This window comes from Anopheles funestus, chromosome 2RL (assembly GCF_943734845.2).
Source record: "Anopheles funestus chromosome 2RL, idAnoFuneDA-416_04, whole genome shotgun sequence".
In the NCBI taxonomy this organism is placed as follows: domain Eukaryota; kingdom Metazoa; phylum Arthropoda; class Insecta; order Diptera; family Culicidae; genus Anopheles; species Anopheles funestus.
Window position 1 is genome coordinate 49,291,375 of NC_064598.1, and position 21,953 is coordinate 49,313,327.

Sequence of the window (21,953 nt, forward strand, 5' to 3'; positions counted from 1 at the left end):
AGAAAAAACGGAATTTACAGTTGCTTACTTCAACAATACTTTGCTGCCGTGCTTTAAATAACCTTAGTGATGGGACAATACAAAAGTTCAATGGCAATTTTTGATTCGCTAGCAAAAAAGTTCAACTCTCCAAAAACTCTAAATGCATAGATGTGTCGGTTAACTGCAATCATTCAAAGATGCTCACATAATGCGGTTTAGGTGAGAAAGAACGAGAGAGCGACACTCACACAACTAGACAGGAGAGAGCTGCACGCGCGAATGAGCGCGTGATCCATTCGATTCCAACCGGTAACGGAAATGGGAGAAAACGTAAACAAAAATACCAGGAACTCGGGTTGTGTCAGCCGGCAAAAAAAGGCAAAGAAACGAAAACGGTTTGCCACCACCGTACGAAAAGTTGCACATTGCACGACAAGCTCACACACGCAGACACCCTGCAATGCAACCGCTTTCAATGGCGTCTAAATAATCGCTCTTTCTCTCTCTCTCTCGCTCGTACCCTCTCACTTCAATTGTTTGTTTGTGGTTTCATCGAAGCGTTCATCCCAAACGTGAACGGCAACCCGCACAGGGCGCAACATAAGGCGGCGTATGTTGGCAGTGTGTAAAAAAGATTCCCCAAAAGTGATACAATGTTTGGCAAATTCTTTGAAGTGCGGCATGAGAGAGAGAAAAAAAATTGTTGCGACCCTTAATTCGTTTTCCTCCAAAATGTAACTCCAATGTGTTTATGTTTCGGCCAGATAAAAACAATCATTTTGCATGCAAGCCCCGTTCATAGCGGTCGCTGTGTTTTGTGGCAAACCAAATTCGCTTTTTGCTAAAAAATAAAACCCAGAATTGCTTTTGCTTTCCTTCCGTACGTTGTGTCCAGCAGTGCTTGCCATCATCGATTGGCGCGCAGATTTCATGGAAAACATAAACTTTCAGCAAACGAGCGCGCGAGCGAGCTACGGTCCATGCACCCTGGTCCCTGGGGAGAGCCAGTGAGGGAAGGGAGTCCGCGTCTGGTATATTTTCGCACGACGTCGCATCAAATCGCATGCGCAGAACGAAACCCAAACGAGTCAGCAAAACAATAGCCGGGATCGCGAAAGAAAGTCGTTAAAATGTAACAGTCGTTAGAATTTAACAAAAGTCGTTAAAAACTGCATGCCATTTGTATCGCGAACAGATGAACTGATAGTCGTTAACTGTGAAGCGATCGTTTACGTCGAGTAGATTTGGAACTGTCAAATATGAATATAGTGGAAATGGGGCAAGTGTGCCACCTTAAGCGTGTCCTAACTTTTAACTGCAAAAATGGTTTGTGGATCACTTACCTATGTGGCACACTTGCCCCAACTTCCACTATGTGTTATTTTATTTGTCAACAAAGTGAGTGCGCCTGTTACAAGCTGCGTACAACAAAGTGAATATGAATATTTTACCACTCTTCATGGCAGCCTAGACTGCTAATGCGCAAGTATGATCCGCATGGATCGTACAAGCATGAAATATGGGTGCGAAAAATAATAAAAATTATTTCATTCTTACGCTCTCTTGTTATATCGTATTTTTCGGAAATAGTCGCTCCTAATCATTTGTCTGAAAAGACAACGATATAGAGGCGCAGAAGGGGACATAGTCCATGCTGCAGAAATGCTATGAAATTCACCTCTTTCGACACCATGGTTCACTGGTTTGCATTTGACTGCAGCCAGCCCGGTGCATGGGGCAGCCCGGGTATCACAGGACCGGGTATCAATTCCCAGCTAGACCGGTCCCTTCGTAGCATGGACTGACTATACGGCTACGTTGTAAAGTAATTTTAGTAAGCCAGAAATGGTCGGCATTACCTCTAAGGGGTCGTTAGGCCGATAGATGATTATACGCATAATTTTTTTTATACGCATATGTAATTGTAATTATAATTACATTTACACATTCCTCAGAATTCTAACATAAAGCACATTTTTAAACTAAGTTTAACGAAAATGTCGTTTGCATAGCCGTTTCGTCCCATTTATTTGTTGTATTGGATAGAAAATAATCAATAAATTCATTTGTTAATTTTAACGACTGGGTCTGACACGTAGTTAAATAAACGATCGTCACGAGCGTACGCGATACAAATTAACAGTCGTTTATTCAACTGCTCGAAACTTTTACCCGTGTCTCTTATGGGCCTTGACGTCGAGTCGTTAACTGTTCTAACAGTCGTTAATTCTAACAGAAATTTTTAACAAATGAATTCGGTTCATCCAAAATGAATTTTTAACGACTGTTAAAATCTGTTAACTGCTTGGCGATTCCGGCTAATGCAAAAAAAAATACATACGACAGAATGACTAGCTGGCGGTCAGGTTCCTATCGGAATGGAGATGAAGGTGGCGGGAAAATCGGTACGGTACAATTCTGCTAGTTAGCCTGTTTTTTTGTTGTATGTGCGGTCTTAAATCATGGTAATATTAATGCAAACATTAGACCAACACTGCACGCTGTGAGAGTGACATGATTTGCTGCTGGTCGACTAAATTTGCTGTCAGTTCCCCCCATCTCCGGACATGAGGTACGGAGCTTCCTGGAAGTCGTTAGTACTAGAACTATAGTGGGTCTCCTTACTAGAAATAGGAAGGATGTTCGCATTTAATGTTAACGTCAAATCACTCCCATATCTTCTACCCATATCTGATTCCCAGGACTAACGTACTCTTCAAGGGCCTTTTCGGGAGGTGTACATCGAACTCTCCATCCTAATCCTTGGAACCGGAACCAAACATGTGCGAATCGACCAAAACTTGCGAGAATGTGTCTAGAATCGATAACAAACCCACGCACAGCAAGTTCTATTCCATTTCGTAGCTTCCATTCCCATTGCAGTTTCTCAGAATGGCCGTAAGAACTGAAGCAACATGATCAAAGTTCACAGATAACCAAGAATCGGAAGGAATTCGCAAAATTTCACTTCCTTCTTCGACTCCAGCCGTTTGCTTTCGGGAATATCCTTTGCTGAAGCAAAGGGGATTTCTACTTGAGAACCGGTTTTTCGGAGATCCTTTCGGAGCGATTAAACCTGAGACAGATGGTTGATTAAAGCCCGCGCCCAACATATACCAAGCTGTGGCATGCATGCGGAGAGAACTCGCATGCAGAACACGGGAGTGAGTAATGAAGTTATGATGTTTTACAGCGGCGTCACTAATGGCTGGAAGTGCAGCTTACATTGAACAAAGCGAACCGTTACACACACACACACAAAAAGGACAGCTTCACCTAATGGTTCGGGATATGCATCAACATGGGAAAGACTTTCGTTACAACTGCACATCGAGGCGCTAACGTGTACATGCTTTGCAACGAGGTCCTTCTGGGAATACACACAACCGTCCCCTCTCGGTTGGAGTTCTCTGCATCTCCGTTCCTTCGTTCCGGTTAGTTTAACAGCCAAACAAAAAAAAAGAAAGCACTCCAATGTAGCACCTTTTAATGGGATGCTCTTGTGTGTGGAAAATGCTATTGAACTTACAACACGCCATGTCAAATAAAATGTTGTTATCTATGACGATGATTTCAACCGAATCGCACATTTGCATCTCGCAGCACCATTCGCTTGTGCAAATTTCATTGGAAGTTCTTTGAATTCCGTCATGCTGGATGTTTGCTTAAAATACAGCTAAAACCGTGGCATGGCGTGAGTCTTGTTGACATGTGCAGTACGTTGCTGGGGACAAATACCTTTGTAACCACGAACCCCTTAAATATATGTTTTATTCCCCAAACTACCTCACTACAGGACACACACACACACTATTTCCCGTCTCCCTGGCCGGGAATAATTCCCCATCCCCGCCGGGACGGATGGTTACAAATCCATTTACCGTGCGATCTTTTTATGTTCGACGTGCCAAAAAAAAAAACCCCATTTCGCACCTTTCTGATACCTACTTTTTCAAGTGGCCTTTCATCTCACAATCCCGCTTGTTAACAAATGCGTTTCGCTTTTGTTGCACTTTTATGGCTACCTTTTGTTTTCAACCTTCCTTCGGAACGGCCTTCGCTCCTCCGCTTAGGACACTGCCTACTGTGAGGGGTTGTATTTTCACTTCCATTCTATAGTGCCAACTGGTTTGGGCCGACTTTGCAGCAAGCACCACAACGTTTGGGTGTTATGGTTTGCAAGCGATCTTACATTTCAATCAATCCCGCATACTGCTCTGGCCGAATTTCTTCCAGGAATTTCGAATCACCATCAAAAGCCCAGCTGGTAAGCAGGCTCAACAAATGTCCTGATAGATGTGGTTCTCTAGCAGAGAGAGAGAGAAAGAGAAAAAATCGCGCAAGAACAAAGCATCACCGATGCTGGCAGGATTTCAGCGGAACCGAACGGATGATCCTTGTATTGTTTGCCGTTTTTATTTTGGATGAGATGGAATGGGCATGAAGGTTTTCGCTTTGTGATTGAAATTATTCTCTTCATAATGTCGTTAGGACCATTGCTGTGGGCACAATATTTACCGTAATGCAATTTTTCGGAAGCATCTTTGGTGCTGTGTACTGGTTTTTGGAAACGTAAGAGAATTCACTTCGATTTTCCCTTCCTTAAAAGCAGCGAAAACAGAAGCACTATCCTCTAGAGCGTAAATAACATTCTTTTGTATTTTCAATTTAAAGTTACATACAATCAATTACATGTTTAGATCTAATTGATCCACAGCCTTTACGAATTGGAAACTTGAATAGTAAACACAATCAGGAATTCACTTAAACTTCTTAGCGGATTACACCTAACTTAATCGATACGATTTAGTTCTCAACCTGTAACGACACAGTGGACATTGTGGCCTCTAACAGGTCACAGGTCCTGAACCACCCTCACCAGAAATCATGTCGATCAGATCCTGAAGCGAAATGTCACCCAACATTTCATTGATCGCCGGCTTCAGCTTTTCCTCAATCATCTGCGTAATCTCCTGCTGGTTGTTATTGATCATGCCCGGTATGATGGCCTCGACAATACGATTGAAGGTGAAGTTAGTGATCGGATTGATGAAAACGTTTTTCACGTCCGATCGTACTGATTTGATCGTGGGTGTAATGATCAAATCGCGTAACTGCAGCTTGTCACCACTGATGCCCACCTTTGCACTTCCCTTCACCGTAAGGCCTACAAACGAAAGGAAATGTTATTAACTTTTGTATAAAAGTAGCAATAGAACCTTTTCTTACCTTTCGCATCAAAACGGAATGAACCGAAACGATTGAAGGGGAACAGACTGATTAGCTTGCCCTTTGCCTTATACTTTCCCTTAGTACGAATTGCACCGAAGTATAGCTCAAAGTCGAGCTGCAACTTCAGTACCTTGATGTCGATGTGTTTGATTTCGAACTCGTTCAATCCGTCGACGACCACTTTGTTTAGCTCTCCCTTGAATCTGTTACAAAAGAGGAGAAACGTGTCACAGTTAATCCTTCCCAATTGTTGTACGTCGTCAGACGTGCTGGCAATCTTACTCAAGTCCCTTCTGCTTGATCTCGATCTCGGTGTGTTCCAGCTCGAATGGTGCCAGTACTGGTATGCCAAGATCAGGGTTACCGCAGACCATCGATTTTCGGAAGTTTTCCAAAAACTGAATAACCAGTTCATTCAGCGCATTATCGCGAGGTTGGGCCGTAAGACCTTTTTCCACCTGAGCATCTGCACCGGCCAGGGTACAGGCCAGCAGGATACAGACGACACCGCCCAGGATCTTCATCTTCCGAGTTTCGATTAGTTTACAGAAAAACTAAAAAACTTAACAACGCTTCGTTAGCGTTCTGTGCACCACTTTTCAACGCCGCAATAACTCTGATGATTTCCCGTTGTCAGTGAAGTGTTTAAATACGGGCCCATTGCTTACACTCGCTCGCTATCAAGCGTTCGATTCTTTATCGAGGTATCGGTACCACCCCGAAAGCTGATGGTGGTTGCAAAACTTTACCCACGAGAAATTCCACCCAGCGTAATCAATCCCGCCACTTAACGATTGATACTATAACGAGTGCCCTTTGGTATCAACGAAATCCTCCAGGATAAGCCCGTACACATCTTGAACTATTCCGGGAGCTTTGCAGGAGGAGAGCCTCAATGGGTACAACAACGAATAGTTCGCCAGTACAAGCAGCTCTAAATCAAGCTACTGCTATATAGTGATGGGTAAATCCGACAAAAAAACGGAATCGCTTCCGAATGACTCCATAAATTTTGGAAGCGGCTCCGGAAGGTAGGTGCAGTACTCCAAATTCGGAACCGTCCGAAACCGCCCGGAGCCGTCCGGAGCCGTCCGGAGCCGCCCGGAACCGCCTAGTCGGCAGCCGGAGCCGTCGGAATCGTCGGAGCCGTCCGGAATCGTCGGAATCGTCCGGAACCGTCCGGAGCCGCCTAGTCGGCAGCCGGAGCCGTCGGAATCGTCGGAGCCGTCCGGAATCGTCGGAATCGTCCGGAATCGTCCGGAGCCGCCTAGTCGGCAGCCGGAGCCGTCGGAATCGTCGGAGCCGTCCGGAATCGTCGGAATCGTCGGAATCGTCGGAATCGTGCGGAACCGTCCGGAGCCGCCTAGTCGGCAGCCGGAGCCGTCGGAATCGTCGGAATCGTCGGAGCCGTCCGGAGCCGTCGGAGCCGCCGGAGCCGTCCGGAGCCGTCGGAGCCGCCGGAGCCGTCCGGAGCCGTCGGAGCCGCTAGTTGGCTATGATATAACCTAGATTATTGCACTATCAGCAAATTTTATATGATCTGTTAGAAATAAAAAAAATAAAGCAATTTTTATTTAAAAAAATTAAAAAAAAGCGCTAGCAATAACTAGCGGCTCCGGACGGCTCCGGACGGTTCCGGACGGCTCCGGACGATTCCGGACGGTTCCGGACGGCCCCGGACGATTCCGACGATTCCGACGGCTCCGGCTGCCGACTAGGCGGCTCCGGACGGTTCCGGACGGTTCCGGACGGTTCCGGACGGCTCCGGACGATTCCGACGATTCCGACGGCTCCGGCTGCCGACTAGGCGGCTCCGGACGGTTCCGGACGATTCCGACGATTCCGACGATTCCTGACGGCTCCGGGCGGAATCGTGGTTTTAACCTAGCCGGAATCGGAGCCGGAGTTGCTATGCTCGGAAGCGGTTCGGAGCCGTGGGTGCGATTCCGAGAACCCATCACTACTGCTATATCCACTTCAGATCGTTGGCAAGCTACATGCGGGACCGCTTATCATCTACATGTAGAACGGTCGAAACTTGCACACAAGGTCGGTATCCATGTAACGGGCATGGCGAACTTGACCGATAAGTTTACTTAGCCCAATTTCAAGGAGCGCACGATATCGAACTATAAACAAGTGCCAGTTTGCAAACTGGCCCGTGTATCGTGCGGCCTAGAGTGCAACCTAAACAACAACATGCACTGTTACCGATGGTGTGCGAGTAAAGTCTAGGAAATGTTCGTAATCAATTAGTCAATGTCAAACGGTACGGATGGCCGAGATGCTCCCACATTGACCGATTGTGAGTTTTTGGGCATTTCTATCTAATCGGCAATGGGTGGTTCATGGCTGCTGCTTGGTCTACAGGATCTTTTAAAACCTTGACGTCGATAAAACAATCTGAACACGTGCATTTTAATTTCGTGTTGGAACGATTCTTTGTTTTGTCGAACGCTCAGCAATTATGCTGATTTGGTTATATAGAAGCTATCTGTTGAAATTAATCTATTTTAATCAGTCCTCAATAACTGTATGATGATAAAAAGATAAGAAACTTAAGTATGGTTTAATACTTTCGCACACTGTTTTCCAGCAGCTATACATGCAATGCTGTACGATCAAATGATCAATTATCTACAGTGAAAAGGAGTTATATATTGTTCCAAACGTGGTAAGCATTTCATACAGCCAAACAAATGTTATTGCAGCTGATAATTGTACCAAGACATTGTGGTTTGATCGTATTGATCGTATCCAACTTCATTTTTCTTCTCCAGTGATCGACACAATCAATAATGAAAAATATCTCGAATATAATTAACTTTAATAACGACAGATGTTTCGATCAGTTCTTACCAAGATTCGATTAAAAACATAATTGTGTAACATTTATCATTTTTAAAATATCTTCTACACCATATCGCCATAATATCTGGTTCAGCTTGGGCTTCATAATGGCTTTAATGTGTGCGCAATTGTTGCGCAAATATTCCGGAATCTGACCTGAAACTATACGATTAAACAGGGATGTGTTCCATGGCATCAGCATTATATTTTCCAAGTTCGCCTGAGAAGTCTTGACGGTGGGCACAATATGCATATCACGCACGAGTAGATGTTTCCTCCAGATGGTAAAGTGCACAGTTCCATGTATGTTAAGCGCTGAAAGGGAAACAATACACACATGTACTCATTTTGGCCATAACTGCGTTACATCTAAGTGACAGTACCGTATAGCTGCAGTGAATACCTTCCAGAACGATCGAACGGCACAAATCCGGCCAATTGACCTTTTGCTACATAACGCCCAATCGTTTGAACGGAAGGAAAGGTCAGTTTAAAATCCAACTTCCGGCTAGGAATATGTACATTTAGGCTTGTTACATTGAACTGATTAAGACCACGCGTTATTCCGTCCTTTAGTTCGGCGTTAAATCTGTTGAGAAAATAAAAAAAATCCATTTAATGAGCTCGATTAATTGGTTTGAGCAGTAATAAAACACATACCTGAGCATATTGTTATTAAAATCTTTTACATGAAGCTCTTTCCACGCAAACGGTGCCAGTACAGGAAGATCCAACTGTGGAAATCCGTCTGCCATTCCTTGCCGAAACTTTTCCACTAATTTTAACACAGGTTGATTGATATTCAATGGTTTTCCTTCTAGAGAATCACATGGTTGGTAACCTGAGCTCTTTCGTGAAAATAAGTATGGTTTAATAAAATCATCAAAAGGTTGCTTTGATATTTGATTTCGATGCGCTCTGTCACGATCATCATGCAACTACTGTTTCATCAGTTTGTTTGAACGCAACAAACTGTGGTACGGTCGGTATGAAGTTCTTCTAATTTTTAAGTTGTTTTTTCACGCAAACCAGTGTTTTTACACCAATATCTTCTAACAAGATGTTCAGGATAATTTTTATAATAAAAAATTTGCCCAAAATTATCAATTTTGGCAGTCACGAGGTAAAAATGCAAATTTCATTGCGAATTTAAAATTTCTTTGGTGGAAACAACACGCATGTACTGAAATAATTCATAAACCATTTCCCGCTGCTTTCATAATACGCCTGTTTCTATGCAAAACGCATTCTGAAATCTTTCAAAATTGAAAATAGCTGAACAACGGGAAAACCTGTTGCCATAGAAAAGACAATTGTGATTTCAACTCCGTGTAACCTACAAGTCAAATATGATCGATTTAATCTGTAATGCATTTCACTAGTTATTTTATCTTTTGTAATCGAAAATTAAGAAAATTATAAAATTTTGTTAATTTTATGGAAATATTTCCATTGACTGCAAGTTCACATAACTAAACCCGAGCTTATAAACGCGTACAGGTACATCTGAACGTCAGCTAGGCGCAGGGTATTATCCGTGCTCGCTCACGGACGAAAGATGTTTTACTGTATTTTGTTTCCGTTTTGTTGTTAGTAAACGCACCGTCAGTTGTTGGTTTTATTTCGATTGTTTTACCCAGTGCACAGTGTATTCCCCACGAAATCCGGATCGTGTTTGCGCACACCAAGTGTGCATGTAAACCAGTGAAGTTTTACATTCGCGATCGCATCCCGCACATTTCCATTCCACCTCGGTAGGGTTGTTCCAGAATGTCCCGTTACAACCAAACGCATGCAGGCTACGCACAGACCTTTAAGCTGGTCGTTGTGGGTGGAGGAGGTGTTGGCAAATCCGCTATCACCATCCAATTCATTCAGGTATTTTTAGCATTAAGCTAAACATTGCGCTATCGCAGTATTCCACCCACCAGCATTCGTACAAACAGTGCCCTAACCGCTGTGGCAGCATCTTTTGCGCAAGTTTATCGGAAACAAGCAGCATCTGTTGTTGCATCGGAAGATAAGATCCACTTTGGATCATAAGTCACACAGGAACAGGTCGGTTAAACGAGTATTTTGCTATCGCCGATTTGCTCACCGTCGTGCCGCACTTGAAAGGAAATCAGTTTCGTCCGCCTTCTCCCATGCCCATGCCCTGCTAGCTGCTATCCGATCCGAACGAACAATCTTCGCCCGCGTAATCTCGTTCCCGTAGCGCGTGATCGCGCGAAAGAGACAGTGCATGCAAATACATTTCACGCGAACCAATCATAAGCTGTAATTCACCGCATAAGTAAAGACGACGTCATCCGGTACCGTGCGAACGAACTGCTGGTGCTCGCCTGGGGTGGGTCCCGTACCCTGTGCTCGCGCCCACATAATTTTTGTTCAATTTCGTCACTCTTCGCGATCCACACATGTTGATGGCCAAGACAAACACAGATCAGCGGTACGATTCGTTACCATTGATACCAGGGATTGCTTTGCTTTCATCGCTAATGGGATGATATTCGACATGTGTGGACCGAGAAGAAACATTCTAACGATCTTTGCGCTCGATCATGTCACACCTCTGAAAGTGGCACGCGAAAAGAAATATGGGAAAATGATGATGCTGTGTCTACCCTGACCATGAACAGCTTTATGGGCGATGAACACGGTGCGTTTGACACGAGCCGGACGGTGCTGAAAGCGTGTAGGAAAACAGGGGACCAACGGATCGCGAGACCTTGGTGCAGCCAAAAAAGCCATCTCCTTGTGCACACACGTACACTCACACGCGGAACCTTGAAAAACAGATGCTAATGATTTTTTTTTATATATCAAGGTACACGGTAAAATCACAGCCACTATGCAACAAGTTGTATCTATTCTTAGTGATGCACCCGTCATATGGCCATGGGTATGGGTAATCGTTTTGCTAACCCTTTAACTTTACCTTTAGGAGCAAGTGTCAGGGTATAACAATAAGGATCATTGGAACTATATTGAGTAATTTAAACTTTGTCCAAAAAAATATATATTATGGTCCTAACTATTGTCTACGGTCCACCAGAATGGAACAAAATGTTCACCTACAAAAGAACGTTCTGTAACACGAAAATTATAGTTTACCTTTCCACAGTTGTACAAACATGATCTGAATAATTCGTTACACGCAACGATGATGAGTAATGCAAATGAAAGTGAACAGCCGTTCTATAAATATTTGCAATAATTGTTCATAAACGCTATAAATAGGTACGCCATTCGTGCGAGAACTCCGGTGCGTCACGGCATGGGGTAGGGCAATGAAAAGTGAGTTTGTGAAAATGCTACGCCAGCATGAATTATGTTTCAATCTTTACCAAGAGATCTGCGAATTGTGACGCGAGGTGGTAGGAATGGAACTGAAGTGATGCGAAATATAAATAAGATATTGAATGCCCGGCCAAGAAACTTGTTCCGTGTTGCCGTATAGGTTCTATCTTAAATGAGATGTTCTTTGTGAGCCTGCGAGGTCTAATGTTAGTTCGGTTTATCAAATAAGTTCAACTTGAAACATTTAAATATTTGCTTAAATTTAAAAGTAATGTTTTCCACATAACATGTACCTAGTACACATTTTATCGTATATTTTTCTTTCTCTTTGTAGAGCTACTTTGTGACAGACTATGATCCTACGATCGAAGATTCCTACACCAAACAATGCGTCATCGACGATGTACCTGCAAAACTCGATAGTAAGCTCGATAGATTGTTTCAAACAAAAGTGCGAAATCCTTCCCATAACACAATATAAACTGATGTTCTTTCTATCCCACCAGTTCTCGACACGGCCGGTCAGGAAGAGTTCAGTGCAATGCGCGAACAGTACATGCGTTCCGGGGAAGGTTTCCTGCTGGTGTTTGCCGTAACCGATCACGCGAGCTTTGACGAGATATACAAATTCCACAAGCAAATACTGCGAGTGAAGGATCGTGACGAGTTTCCAATGCTAATGGTGGGCAACAAGTCGGATCTCGATCACCAACGCGTTGTGTCGCTGGAAGAGGCGCAACAGTTAAGCCGGCAGCTAAAAATTCCATACATCGAGTGTAGCGCGAAGTTGCGCATCAATGTCGACCAGGCGTTTCACGAGCTCGTGCGTGTGGTGCGAAAGTTTCAGCTGTCCGAGCGGCCACTTGTGGACGAGAAGGGCAAACGAAAGAACAGGAAAAAGTGCTGCCTCCTGTAAAGCGGGCGTGCGTTTCCTTTCCTATTTGTCTTTAGTACTACCACTGCTTCCTCATCACTATACCCAGCACACTCACCTCCTAGAACCGTAAATGCAGTAAATTCCTTTTTTCCGTTTTTTTATTTTATTTTTACAAATGTATACGTTTGTTTCGCATACGACGGTCCCGCGCATATGTCGATATGGAAACCGTGCAGATCAACAAACTAGTGCAAACTAGTGCGAAACACTCGAAAAGCAAAATCCCTCACTAATCCATGTTTTAGCATTTAAGCTACTAAATCGTTACAGTGCATGTTTCTCGGATAGGATGTTTTAAGTGCCAAAGTGCCCACATCCTGCTATAAGCGGGTGACCGTAATATATTGATTGTTTGTTACGAATGGCAGAAGGTGAAGTGTATTAAACTGCCAGCTGATTGAGCCCTGCTATTGATGGGTATGCATGTACTCTCATTTTTATTTAAAGTTTAACTACATTTGCGTGTCGCTAAGCACCAAAATCGAAATGTTAATGTAACATACTAATATCATACTGTCAGGAACTGGTACGTTTGCTGCTAGAAGGGGGGGAGGAAAACAACAGGCAGCCGCCATTGGACGTTGTGCCATAGCAGAGCAATAATGAAATTATGTAAAATAACGTACAACGTTTTGCACAAATTTACACAACGAACGACGAAGGCACGTGTTTTCAATTCACGCTTTTTAATTCATTACACCGTTGATAAGGTTGTAATGCAATTTAAACCCACAATGGAAACAAACATGATTTCATTTGCATTATTTATCGTTAATCTCTTTGGGCTACAATGATTAATATTGTTCAGTGAGCATTTTTTTTTTGGATGATTTCGTGTGCAAGGAAGAAAAAGGAACGTATCATAGTGGGTTTTTTTAATAAGCATCGTGTGAGTGTTTTTTACAGCACTACCCCAATGCAAATTAAAAAATAAACGAATAAAAAAAACAACAAATATCAATGGCAAATCAGCATATATCATCTACGAATTTGAAGACGTAAATGCGTCACATATATTTAAAAAATATCGAAAGACTTATTCGTAGTTAACTAAGTGTTGAACATTTTGCGATACAAACGTGGTCGTGGTTTGAGCTTCACGCGAAGGTAGGCAGTTAGAACATATACAACGTGAAACATGTTTTAGTGTAGAATATAATAAGCTAACCAAGTGTTAAGCTGTGTAGAAAACAAAGGACGGTTTAAATCCGTACACATCAAAGCGTTATGCAGCTCGGTACTGCAGAGCTACAGGCGCTTCTGTGTCTAGATCGCAGTTGTAACAACTGGCAGGAATAATGATTCGTCGTTACATAGTGAAATAACATAATGTGTAACGTTCACGTATAGCCAAGAGAAACAGTGTCTATTAACCCAAATAATAACGAAACGTTAATGATTAGCTTTATGTGTGCTTCGACAAATGTTGCGACAAATGAAATCAGTCAGTGGTAGCCGGCGAGCGAGGAGAAGCAAAAACAGAACAAACAAACAAAAAAAACAGTACGATCCATTTTTATCCACAGTACGATCACGGGTATTGTTTAAACCGTAATGTTAAAAAAACGTTTGTTTAAACTGTCGCTTAGTTAGGAAAGAGAAAACAAAAACAAACGACAAATCAAAACGATTCGGTGCTATAATTCGTCTGTAAACACTAAAATCAGGAGTACACGGAAACTGATTGTTGAAATGATCTTTTGCTTTAAAAAAGAATTTCTACAAACAGGTTGTCAGGTTAATACGAGCTTTTTATTTTACTTTTAACCGTTTTTTTTTTGTATCATTTGTCGGAATCTTTGTTAATCAAATATATTTACCGAATTTTAATCTACTAATGTTAAACGGTTTAGTGTTCAGGTATTTCAACACTTCGTTCACATCGCAACATTCGGTGGAATGTTGTTAGTTCTTCCCGATCTGCTCCAATATCCAATCCATGAATGTGGCCACCCTTGTGTACACACCGGGCAGCTCAGCACGGGCACACCCCACACCGTATGACACTATGCCGATTTGGAAGTAGTGGAACTTCTTGTTGACAAGATACGGCAACATTAATGGGCCGCCACTATCGCCCTGGCACGAATCCTTACCACCCTCTAGAAACCCGGCACAGAGTACAGCATCGTTGAACTGTTTCTTGGAAAATAGTTTCCTTATCTTCTTGTACAACTGGCTACATTCTTGATTTTCAAGGATAGGAATCTGTAGCTCCTGCAGCACTTTCGCTTCGAAGCCCGTTTCTTTGGTGCGTCCCCAACCGGCAATGAATGGGTTGTAACCGGTAAAGTCGGTACTACGCACCGGATCGGCCGTGGGCAGACAGATGGGTTTGATTATAGCTGCGCAGAAGAAGGAATTCATTAATGCACAATGTACACCGTAATATCATAGTTTCAACTACCATTGAACTGCACCATTTGTGTTAGGTATAGGAGCGCTAGATCCGAATGGCCATCAAATGTATCGTACGATGGATGGGAAATGTACTGAAATTGCAAAGATCGCTGTATAATTGACTGCAAACAACAAACTACACTTGCTATACCGTACCTTGTACACCGGCACATCCACGTGTGCTGACTCGGTTTGATTGTCCATATCGTGTTCTCCCAATCGTACAACGGATCTGCAATGGGAAATATAATTTTTTTAAAGTAAGTAAAACGCAAATCAATTCGATTACCATACGTACAATGAGGATAAAATACAATGAGCCGCGGTAAGCACATGACGATCCGTGATAAGTGAACCTCCACAGCGGAAATCGATATCCCCAAAGTCTTCCTCGTACCCGACCAAAGCCATCCAGGGCCATCCGTTTAGTGCGGCCGGAACACCACCGACAATTCGATTGTGCTCAACATCGCTTAGACCGCAGCCCTGCTCTGGAGTGGGCAGAACGACCGGGCTATCGAACGTCGGATCACTTGCAAACCGATTTTGCAGTACAATAGGCGTCGTTGTACGAATCGTTGTCGAACGACTCGTGGTTGAAACGGTTGATGCCGGCTGGATACGAAAGCGAACAGAGGATCAAAACTGGAACTGGAACCCACGTCACTGGCCATACATACCGTTGAAGGCTTAACAGTCGTAGAAGCACGTGTCGGTGCCGGTGTACTACTGGGAGCACTTTCGTACATATGTGCAGCAGTTGGTGCCGTACTTGACGGAACTGCATTGCTGGAGAAAACCGCTACCGAGCAACAAACACTGCCAAAACCTAAGAAATTCTGACATCCTCTTGCAGCGACACCGAAAAATCCTAATGGATTAATGTTCAGCTGATAAGGGGCGGGGCAGGATGCAGTGCTCATGCAAACACCTGAAGCTCCCGTCGCAGTATTGCAAGGTTGACCATCTGGAACAAAACCACATACATATATCGATGATTAGCTAATGGCCCCGCGTACACACAGCACATCCGGAAGATTTTTCTTATTGCAACAAACAAGAGTAGTTTGTGCGTATCACCTTGAGCAATCGTTTTGTGTATGGCTAGAAAAAGGATAACACAGAATCGCACGAAGCCTAGCATCTTCGTACCAAAAGTCGATACGCTTGCCAACGGAACAAGAAGTTGATGCGGTTAGATCTCAACAATGACTGCAAACCAGAGAAACACATCGGACCGTTCTGTCCTCGGAATAAATACTGCACACGCTCGATTCCTCTATCAAGATGATCATCAGGTTTAACTTCTCCGGAGCTGTAGAACCAGTTTTTTCGAATTCTCAAATGATAGACATTTTTTTTATCTCATCACGTTTTTGCGCGCAACACACCATCGTTCAGTGGCTCCAGCTTTAGGGGAATTAATTCTTCATTTTGTGAAGACGAACAAGTATCGTCACGATAGTGGTCAAGAAGATTGTTTACAACCAGTTCCAATGCTATTTATATAGCTTTCGTAAAACGCACGAAATGGCCAACGAACTTATGTGCCGTGGTTTACGATCATTGAAACATTAGCCTGCTACCTATTAAATTTAAAGATTGAAAATTCCACATTCAAAATTAAACTACATATTTCATGTACGTCTTTTGTCAATATTGCTTTTGGTCGTCTTGTTGCTCTGAAGAACTGGAAATGTCGCTGGGTCAAACGGGATTAACTTATCTTATTCAAGGACAGGTTGTTATGTTGGAATTTTGGGTATCGCTCCATGTGGTATGGACTTTTAAAAGTGTTGTTTTTTCTCAAGCTTACAGATAGTCCCCGAGATACATTTTTGTAGCTTTTGATGCTGGGAAGTTTTAGAGCCAAATTCCTTCTTTGCTCTTAATGTATTCAAGCGTCTTTCAAAAGGGTGCATTCTCAAAAATTCTAACAAATTTGTTGAATTGAACCAAACTAGCCAAACCAACATGCTTTCCTCACTTTGGCTGGTTTTATTGTTAGTAAGGCAAAACGAAAGAGCATCTTGATTTTTCTAGTTGTAAGACATTATCGAAAAATGTTGTACAATAAAATCACTGCAGCTGATTGTCTGCATAACTGCGAATCCGCATATATCTGATACCGTGTGTTTCGGGGACTATCCGTACATGGTTTTCGGAACCCTGCCGCAGAGCTTTTAAATTATTGCTACGAAAAACCGTGCAAAATGAGCAAGACATTCATTTTGCTGCGTTTATCTGCGACTTGAATAATAAATTGGTAGCCAGTCAGCCCCTGCGCTTGGGGTCCAGTGTAATTTGAACCCAGACCAGGTGTGCTCAGTCGTTTGTTAGTTTTCTGTTGCTATATATGCGCGAGACGAAATTTAAACTAAAACCAATTTAAAAATGTCCCTGCGATAGAATAAACACGTGATAGTGAAATACTTGTGTTACGTTCTGTTCAGTACAGAACACCTGTAACAGAAAGTCAAAAAAAATCTCACATAAGTTTAGTTGCACCATAGTGCACCTGTTCCGCGCGAGCCATGAACATTGCATACTTTCCGGGGTTGAATTGAAACGCTTCACGTTAATGCTGGATGTGCGTGTGATTGGTAAAGCGCGACAGACGCTTCGTATGTACAAAAGAAACACTTTCCTTCTCTTTCTTGCCTCGCAGCTGTAGCCAGAAAGAGATGCATAGCAGTCACAAAACATGCGAGAAAACATAAACATCAGTAGCTTTTCTGCACAAACAAAAGTAAAACCATCCGAAGAGCTTTCATCTTCCGCGGATACGCAAACAGGAAACAGTGTGATCTAGTTGGCATGCTGTTGGCTGTACCAAATTGAATAAGTTTTTGGCAGATTAGCAGCGATGGATTTGGCAAAACTGGATGCAACAACTGGACCCGGAAGCGGATAACTTGTTTCGCGTGAAAACGACGTTGAAGTCGCTCCCTACTTTCACATTGCAACGTGTGCGAGCGCTGCAGTGGCAAGCGAGAGAAAAAAAACCCGACCCAACGAACGAAAGTAAAAGTTTCTACCTTTGGTTTTCAAACGCGATTCCGCTTACGGTTCGATGGCAAAACCTGCGAAGTTCTTGCGTAATGTTCCTCGCTGGTCGACGCTGTTTCCGGTGGTGCTGTATGTGCTCTTCATCCTTTGCATCCTAGTGTTGGCGTTTTCCTCCCGAAGTCAAAGTGATGCAAAGCTCAGGAAAGCTGAACACGGTGCCATTAATGGTGTCTCAAACAATGGCCCAAACGTTCCCGCCGTCCCGTCGCTTGTGTACCGAAAGCTGGAAGAAGGTGTCGTGAATGAGTTGTCCGTGGCATTTGCTAAGTAAGAACATTTTTTATTTTCAACTATTTGTTACCCCGGTTAACGAGCGTTTACTTACTTCCAGAGCCGATACAAATGGTGACAAGCACTTGACCGTGCAAGAGTTGGCAAAGTTTATAAATTTCAAAATTCGCGAACACATCGACGAAGCCATTCGTACCAATCCGATCATGTTCGTCGAGATTGACCATAAACCGCGCGATGGTCTTGTGAGCTGGGACGAGTATCAAAGCTACTGGTTGCACGAGAAGGGCATCCAGGGGGATAGCCACATGAAGAAGGCTATGTTTGATAAGTTAGATCGCAAGATAAAAGAATCGATTGCGCGCGATAAAGCACACTGGATGGAAGCAGCCCGAACGGACCCACTCAGCTTAACGTTGGACGAATTTTTGTCGTTCCGGCATCCGGAATCGAGCACGGTTAATTTGCTGAACCTGGTTGATGATATACTGCGGCAGTTCGATGTGGATGGCGACGATCTTTTGACGGTGGAGGAATTTTCCGACGTGCAAACGACGGATCTGGGCGAGGGTAAAAAGTTTATCCTTTCGCAGAACGTACGTGAACGGAAAGAAGAGTTTGCGAAGGTAATTGATAAGAACCGTGACGGTAAAGCGGATCGTGGGGAACTACTGTCGTACGTTGATCCACGCCATCCACGCTACGCCATACAGGAAGCTTCGACGTTATTCTCTCTGGCAGACACGAATAATGATAAGAAACTTGTAATGCACGAGGTACGTGGAAACATGATCGTTCGTTAGGAGCAATTATGCATTATGAATGTTAGTATCATGCTACTTTTTCTATTGCAGGTACTGGCCAGCTCGGCAATATTCATATCCTCGAAGATGATCCATACTGCGGAAAGTTTTCACGACGAATTTTAAGAATTAAATACATCCGCTCAGCGAATGAAAATGTACGATCCATGTTCCGAAAGTGATGCATATCTGTGAAATAAATATGTTATGTTTGTTTTATTTAAGCCATTGTGGAGCTATTGAATATGTTTCCTCGATCGCCGTCCTCGCAATCAGTTTGAAAATAAGGAATTGTCGGGAAATTGGCTCAAATAATTGCTTCAAAAATCAAACATTCATACCCCCCTTTCGCCTGAGGCAACAATTTGTCTTTCGAAAGTAGCTGTCAAAATCAGCTGTCTTTGCGCGCGCGTGTGTTTATTGCTGTTATTTGCGTTTGCCGGTCTGCAACGGTCTTTCCAGTTCAGTAACAGCCATGGAAACAAGAAAGCTCGCGTTGAAAGAATTAAAATCGTTCATTACTGAATCAGAGCGTAGGATAAACAGCTTACTAGATAGCATTGGATGGACTAAAGAATGCGTTCAACGATCGGTTAGTTGGTCTGTTTTGAGTACGGAAAGTACAGGATAATTAACTATCTTCTGTTTACAGAGTACCATCCAACCTAAGAACGACATTGAAGGTGTGAAAGCTGAGTCGACGTCAACCGATACGTTTCCTCCATCCTTTCAAGCCACCGATAGTTCTTCTTCGATTCGATTAGGTAAAAGAAGCTCAACTGTCTTGAGACATGATTCATAGGTATTTGACATGTTGTGCTTTGTTTGCAGATAACATTAAACAGGCCGAAGCGATATTAGAAGATATGTATAAAAATCCATCATTTGAACTGGGCGTCCCATTAGAGGAGCTTGCGAACCGTAACCCACCATCAAATCTCGAAGATTTGCATGCAAATTTTACGCGAGACGAGCGTTTGTCTATGTACACTCATGTGCTGATAAACACTACCAAACCACCCGATGTGCCGGAAGTTAAGATAAGGTATGAAACAAACAAGTTAGCTCTAGTACCAGTTTTTTTGTTGTGCATAATCCCCGACACGTTTCTGTGCCGTAGGTTTAAACGTGATGCACACTCGGAAGAAAAGGTCGCATCACTTGCCGAAATAGCAGCAATCGAACGAGATACGCGCAGACGAAACCCGAAACATAGGGTGTCCAAAAATCCGCTAACATATAAAGAAGAAGTGAAACATTTGATTCAGGTGCAAACCGATGCTTTGGCTCATCATTTCAGCCAATCTTCCGCCAGCACACAAGCAAGTGATAAAAGCAAAAGGAAAAAAATTAAACACACACGAAAATCTCGTTCCAAATCACCAGAACCGGAACGTAGACACAAAAAAGCAAAACGGCATAGAAGTCGCTCCCGAGAGCGTTTACTGTCTGCCGAACGAAAACGCCATAAATCGCACAAAAAACACAAAAGAAGGCACAATCAATAAGACACATTTTATTCGCCATATTCACCAATACAGAGGCAAGCATTGGTGCCACCGAAGCCGAACGAGTTCTTCAACGCGATTCGACGACGATTGCCTTCCCATGGTTCAGACCGGTTGGCCACATAATGTAAACCGGCCATATCATCTGTTACCTTCTGCAAATTCACGGTCGGAGGAAGCACACCTTGTCTGCAAGCCATCACAACGAACAACGCTTCCAGATTACCTGCTGCACCCAGCAGATGGCCATGTGCTCCCTTGGTCGACGAGACGGCAACTGACTCTGTATGGTCACCGAAAAGAGTCCTTATTGAGCGAGCCTCTATTGCGTCCCCGATCGGGGTGGATGTGGCGTGTGCATTAATGTAGCCGATGTCCGCAACGGTTTGCCCTGCATCAGCAATCGCTCGTCGCATGGCCAGAAGCGCCCCCGTACCATCTTCCCGTGGTGCCGTTAGATGCGATGCATCTCCAGACAATCCGTAACCGAGTATTTCAGCGTAAATTTGAGCTCCCCGACGTTTGGCATGTTCCAACTCCTCCAGCACAAAAATGGCTGATCCTTCGCCCATCACAAATCCATCGCGTCGCTCGTCGAACGGTCTGGACGATGCCATGGGCTCATCATTAAACGCTGTACTGAGGGCCCGCAACCGGCAGAAACCAGCAATAGCAAGTGGACTGATACATGCTTCCGCACCGCCACACACCATCACGTCCGCATCACCGTGCTGAATGAAGCGAAACGCATCACCGATTGCGTGTGCACCCGTTGCACAAGCGGTAGAAACGGCGTGATTGGGCCCACGAAACCCATACCGAATGCTAAGTTGACCGGCCGGCATGTTGGGTAAGATTCGTGGAACGAAAAACGGACTGACTCTGTTGTAACCTTTCTTGAGCGCCTCGTTGGTCTCACATATGTCCATTAGATCAACCATTCCCATACCGATCGCCACACCCGTGCGCTGGCAGGATTCTTCATCGTCGATAGGCGGTGTCCAGGCTGCCATTGTAAGTGATTCCTTGGCGGCGATTAGTGCAAACGCGGTAGCTCGTGCCATAGTTTTTAGTTCCGTTTTTGAAAAACATTTCTCTAAATCGATATGGTTCGTGTCGATCGTGGCGGCTACCCGGCACGGAAGCTTATCGTATTGCTCTCCAACCAATCGGCTTATTTTCGATTGACCGGAAAGTATCGTTTGCCAAGCCGTTTCCACATTGCAGCCAACCGGAGAAACTACTCCTAGTCCTGTTACCACCACACGACGGCGCCCACTGTTTGTGGAGTACTTTGCATTGGACAATATATGGTCGCGACTCCGTAACAGCAGGAAAAGGCTTTTACGAACCCGTTGAAAGCAGTAGCTATAACTGTGTGAAGCCATCGTTATCGGTCAGGGAAACGAGAATTTAGCTGATAAACTGTGAAAATAATCCCAAGAGCGAGAGAGTATATGCGTTAATTGCGTGTTACTTTTTGGTAGAACTTGCATTATTTACAATATTTATATGCAGATAGTATAATTTCACTTTAGTTTATTGGAATTTTGCCAGTCTTCAAATAAATGAACGAAAATTGCGGAAATAAGAATGTTTTGGAAATAACAACACAATCCACTGTCAAAAAGTTGTCAGCCT

At 43.7% G+C, this 21,953-nt stretch overlaps 6 protein-coding genes across 6 annotated transcripts; 3 read left to right on the top strand and 3 right to left on the bottom strand.

Annotated features, from left to right (window-relative positions):
- Positions 1–4,616: 4,616 nt before the first annotated feature.
- LOC125775045 (uncharacterized) lies at positions 4,617–5,857 on the bottom strand. The gene is made up of 3 exons (XM_049445480.1): positions 5,497–5,857; positions 5,212–5,417; positions 4,617–5,149 (listed from the first exon to the last, which is right to left on the bottom strand). Exons 1-3 carry the CDS (start codon positions 5,736–5,738, stop codon positions 4,830–4,832), a joined length of 768 nt encoding a protein of 255 aa, XP_049301437.1. The 5' UTR covers positions 5,739–5,857; the 3' UTR covers positions 4,617–4,829.
- A 3,732-nt stretch (positions 5,858–9,589) lies between these two features.
- LOC125775087 (ras-like protein 2) lies at positions 9,590–14,146 on the top strand. Its single transcript, XM_049445565.1, has 3 exons — positions 9,590–9,942; positions 11,699–11,786; positions 11,871–14,146. Exons 1-3 carry the CDS (start codon positions 9,835–9,837, stop codon positions 12,278–12,280), a joined length of 606 nt encoding a protein of 201 aa, XP_049301522.1. The 5' UTR covers positions 9,590–9,834; the 3' UTR covers positions 12,281–14,146.
- Positions 14,032–15,951, bottom strand: LOC125775072 (venom protease-like). Its single transcript, XM_049445541.1, has 6 exons — positions 15,782–15,951; positions 15,382–15,668; positions 15,000–15,316; positions 14,858–14,933; positions 14,709–14,793; positions 14,032–14,646 (listed from the first exon to the last, which is right to left on the bottom strand). The coding sequence occupies exons 1-6, from the start codon at positions 15,843–15,845 to the stop codon at positions 14,207–14,209; spliced, it is 1,269 nt and encodes a 422-aa protein (XP_049301498.1). The 5' UTR covers positions 15,846–15,951; the 3' UTR covers positions 14,032–14,206.
- A 126-nt stretch (positions 15,952–16,077) lies between these two features.
- LOC125775076 (45 kDa calcium-binding protein) lies at positions 16,078–19,028 on the top strand. Its single transcript, XM_049445550.1, has 3 exons — positions 16,078–18,037; positions 18,102–18,777; positions 18,856–19,028. The coding sequence occupies exons 1-3, from the start codon at positions 17,775–17,777 to the stop codon at positions 18,928–18,930; spliced, it is 1,014 nt and encodes a 337-aa protein (XP_049301507.1). The 5' UTR covers positions 16,078–17,774; the 3' UTR covers positions 18,931–19,028.
- Positions 19,029–19,212: 184 nt separating this feature from the next.
- Positions 19,213–20,312, top strand: LOC125775081 (uncharacterized). The gene is made up of 4 exons (XM_049445555.1): positions 19,213–19,396; positions 19,457–19,568; positions 19,636–19,849; positions 19,925–20,312. Exons 1-4 carry the CDS (start codon positions 19,280–19,282, stop codon positions 20,310–20,312), a joined length of 831 nt encoding a protein of 276 aa, XP_049301512.1. The 5' UTR covers positions 19,213–19,279.
- LOC125775071 (3-oxoacyl-[acyl-carrier-protein] synthase, mitochondrial) lies at positions 20,306–21,933 on the bottom strand. The gene is made up of 2 exons (XM_049445540.1): positions 21,816–21,933; positions 20,306–21,737 (listed from the first exon to the last, which is right to left on the bottom strand). Exon 2 carries the CDS (start codon positions 21,698–21,700, stop codon positions 20,321–20,323), a length of 1,380 nt encoding a protein of 459 aa, XP_049301497.1. The 5' UTR covers positions 21,701–21,737; positions 21,816–21,933; the 3' UTR covers positions 20,306–20,320.
- Between the last annotated feature and the right edge of the window lie 20 nt (positions 21,934–21,953).

Excerpts from the sequence above, each read along its gene's own strand:
- LOC125775072 (XM_049445541.1), bottom strand. The coding sequence starts at position 15,845 with ATGCTAGGCTTCGTGCGATTCTGTGTTATCCTTTTTCTAGCCATACAC. Across the intron at positions 15,317-15,381 it reads CGACTGTTAAGCCTTCAACG|CCGGCATCAACCGTTTCAAC; the intron begins GTATGTATGGCC and ends TTTCGTATCCAG. Across the intron at positions 14,647-14,708 it reads ACAAATGGTGCAGTTCAATG|CTATAATCAAACCCATCTGT; the intron begins GTAGTTGAAACT and ends TCTTCTGCGCAG.
- LOC125775045 (XM_049445480.1), bottom strand. The coding sequence starts at position 5,738 with ATGAAGATCCTGGGCGGTGTCGTCTGTATCCTGCTGGCCTGTACCCTG. Across the intron at positions 5,418-5,496 it reads ATCAAGCAGAAGGGACTTGA|ATTCAAGGGAGAGCTAAACA; the intron begins GTAAGATTGCCA and ends CTTTTGTAACAG. Across the intron at positions 5,150-5,211 it reads ATTCCGTTTTGATGCGAAAG|GCCTTACGGTGAAGGGAAGT; the intron begins GTAAGAAAAGGT and ends TTTCGTTTGTAG.
- LOC125775081 (XM_049445555.1), top strand. The coding sequence starts at position 19,280 with ATGGAAACAAGAAAGCTCGCGTTGAAAGAATTAAAATCGTTCATTACT. Across the intron at positions 19,397-19,456 it reads AAGAATGCGTTCAACGATCG|AGTACCATCCAACCTAAGAA; the intron begins GTTAGTTGGTCT and ends TTCTGTTTACAG. Across the intron at positions 19,850-19,924 it reads GTGCCGGAAGTTAAGATAAG|GTTTAAACGTGATGCACACT; the intron begins GTATGAAACAAA and ends TCTGTGCCGTAG.
- LOC125775076 (XM_049445550.1), top strand. The coding sequence starts at position 17,775 with ATGGCAAAACCTGCGAAGTTCTTGCGTAATGTTCCTCGCTGGTCGACG. Across the intron at positions 18,038-18,101 it reads TTGTCCGTGGCATTTGCTAA|AGCCGATACAAATGGTGACA; the intron begins GTAAGAACATTT and ends ACTTACTTCCAG. Across the intron at positions 18,778-18,855 it reads AGAAACTTGTAATGCACGAG|GTACTGGCCAGCTCGGCAAT; the intron begins GTACGTGGAAAC and ends TTTCTATTGCAG.
- LOC125775087 (XM_049445565.1), top strand. The coding sequence starts at position 9,835 with ATGTCCCGTTACAACCAAACGCATGCAGGCTACGCACAGACCTTTAAG. Across the intron at positions 9,943-11,698 it reads TCACCATCCAATTCATTCAG|AGCTACTTTGTGACAGACTA; the intron begins GTATTTTTAGCA and ends TTCTCTTTGTAG. Across the intron at positions 11,787-11,870 it reads TGTACCTGCAAAACTCGATA|TTCTCGACACGGCCGGTCAG; the intron begins GTAAGCTCGATA and ends CTATCCCACCAG.
- LOC125775071 (XM_049445540.1), bottom strand. The coding sequence starts at position 21,700 with ATGGCTTCACACAGTTATAGCTACTGCTTTCAACGGGTTCGTAAAAGC.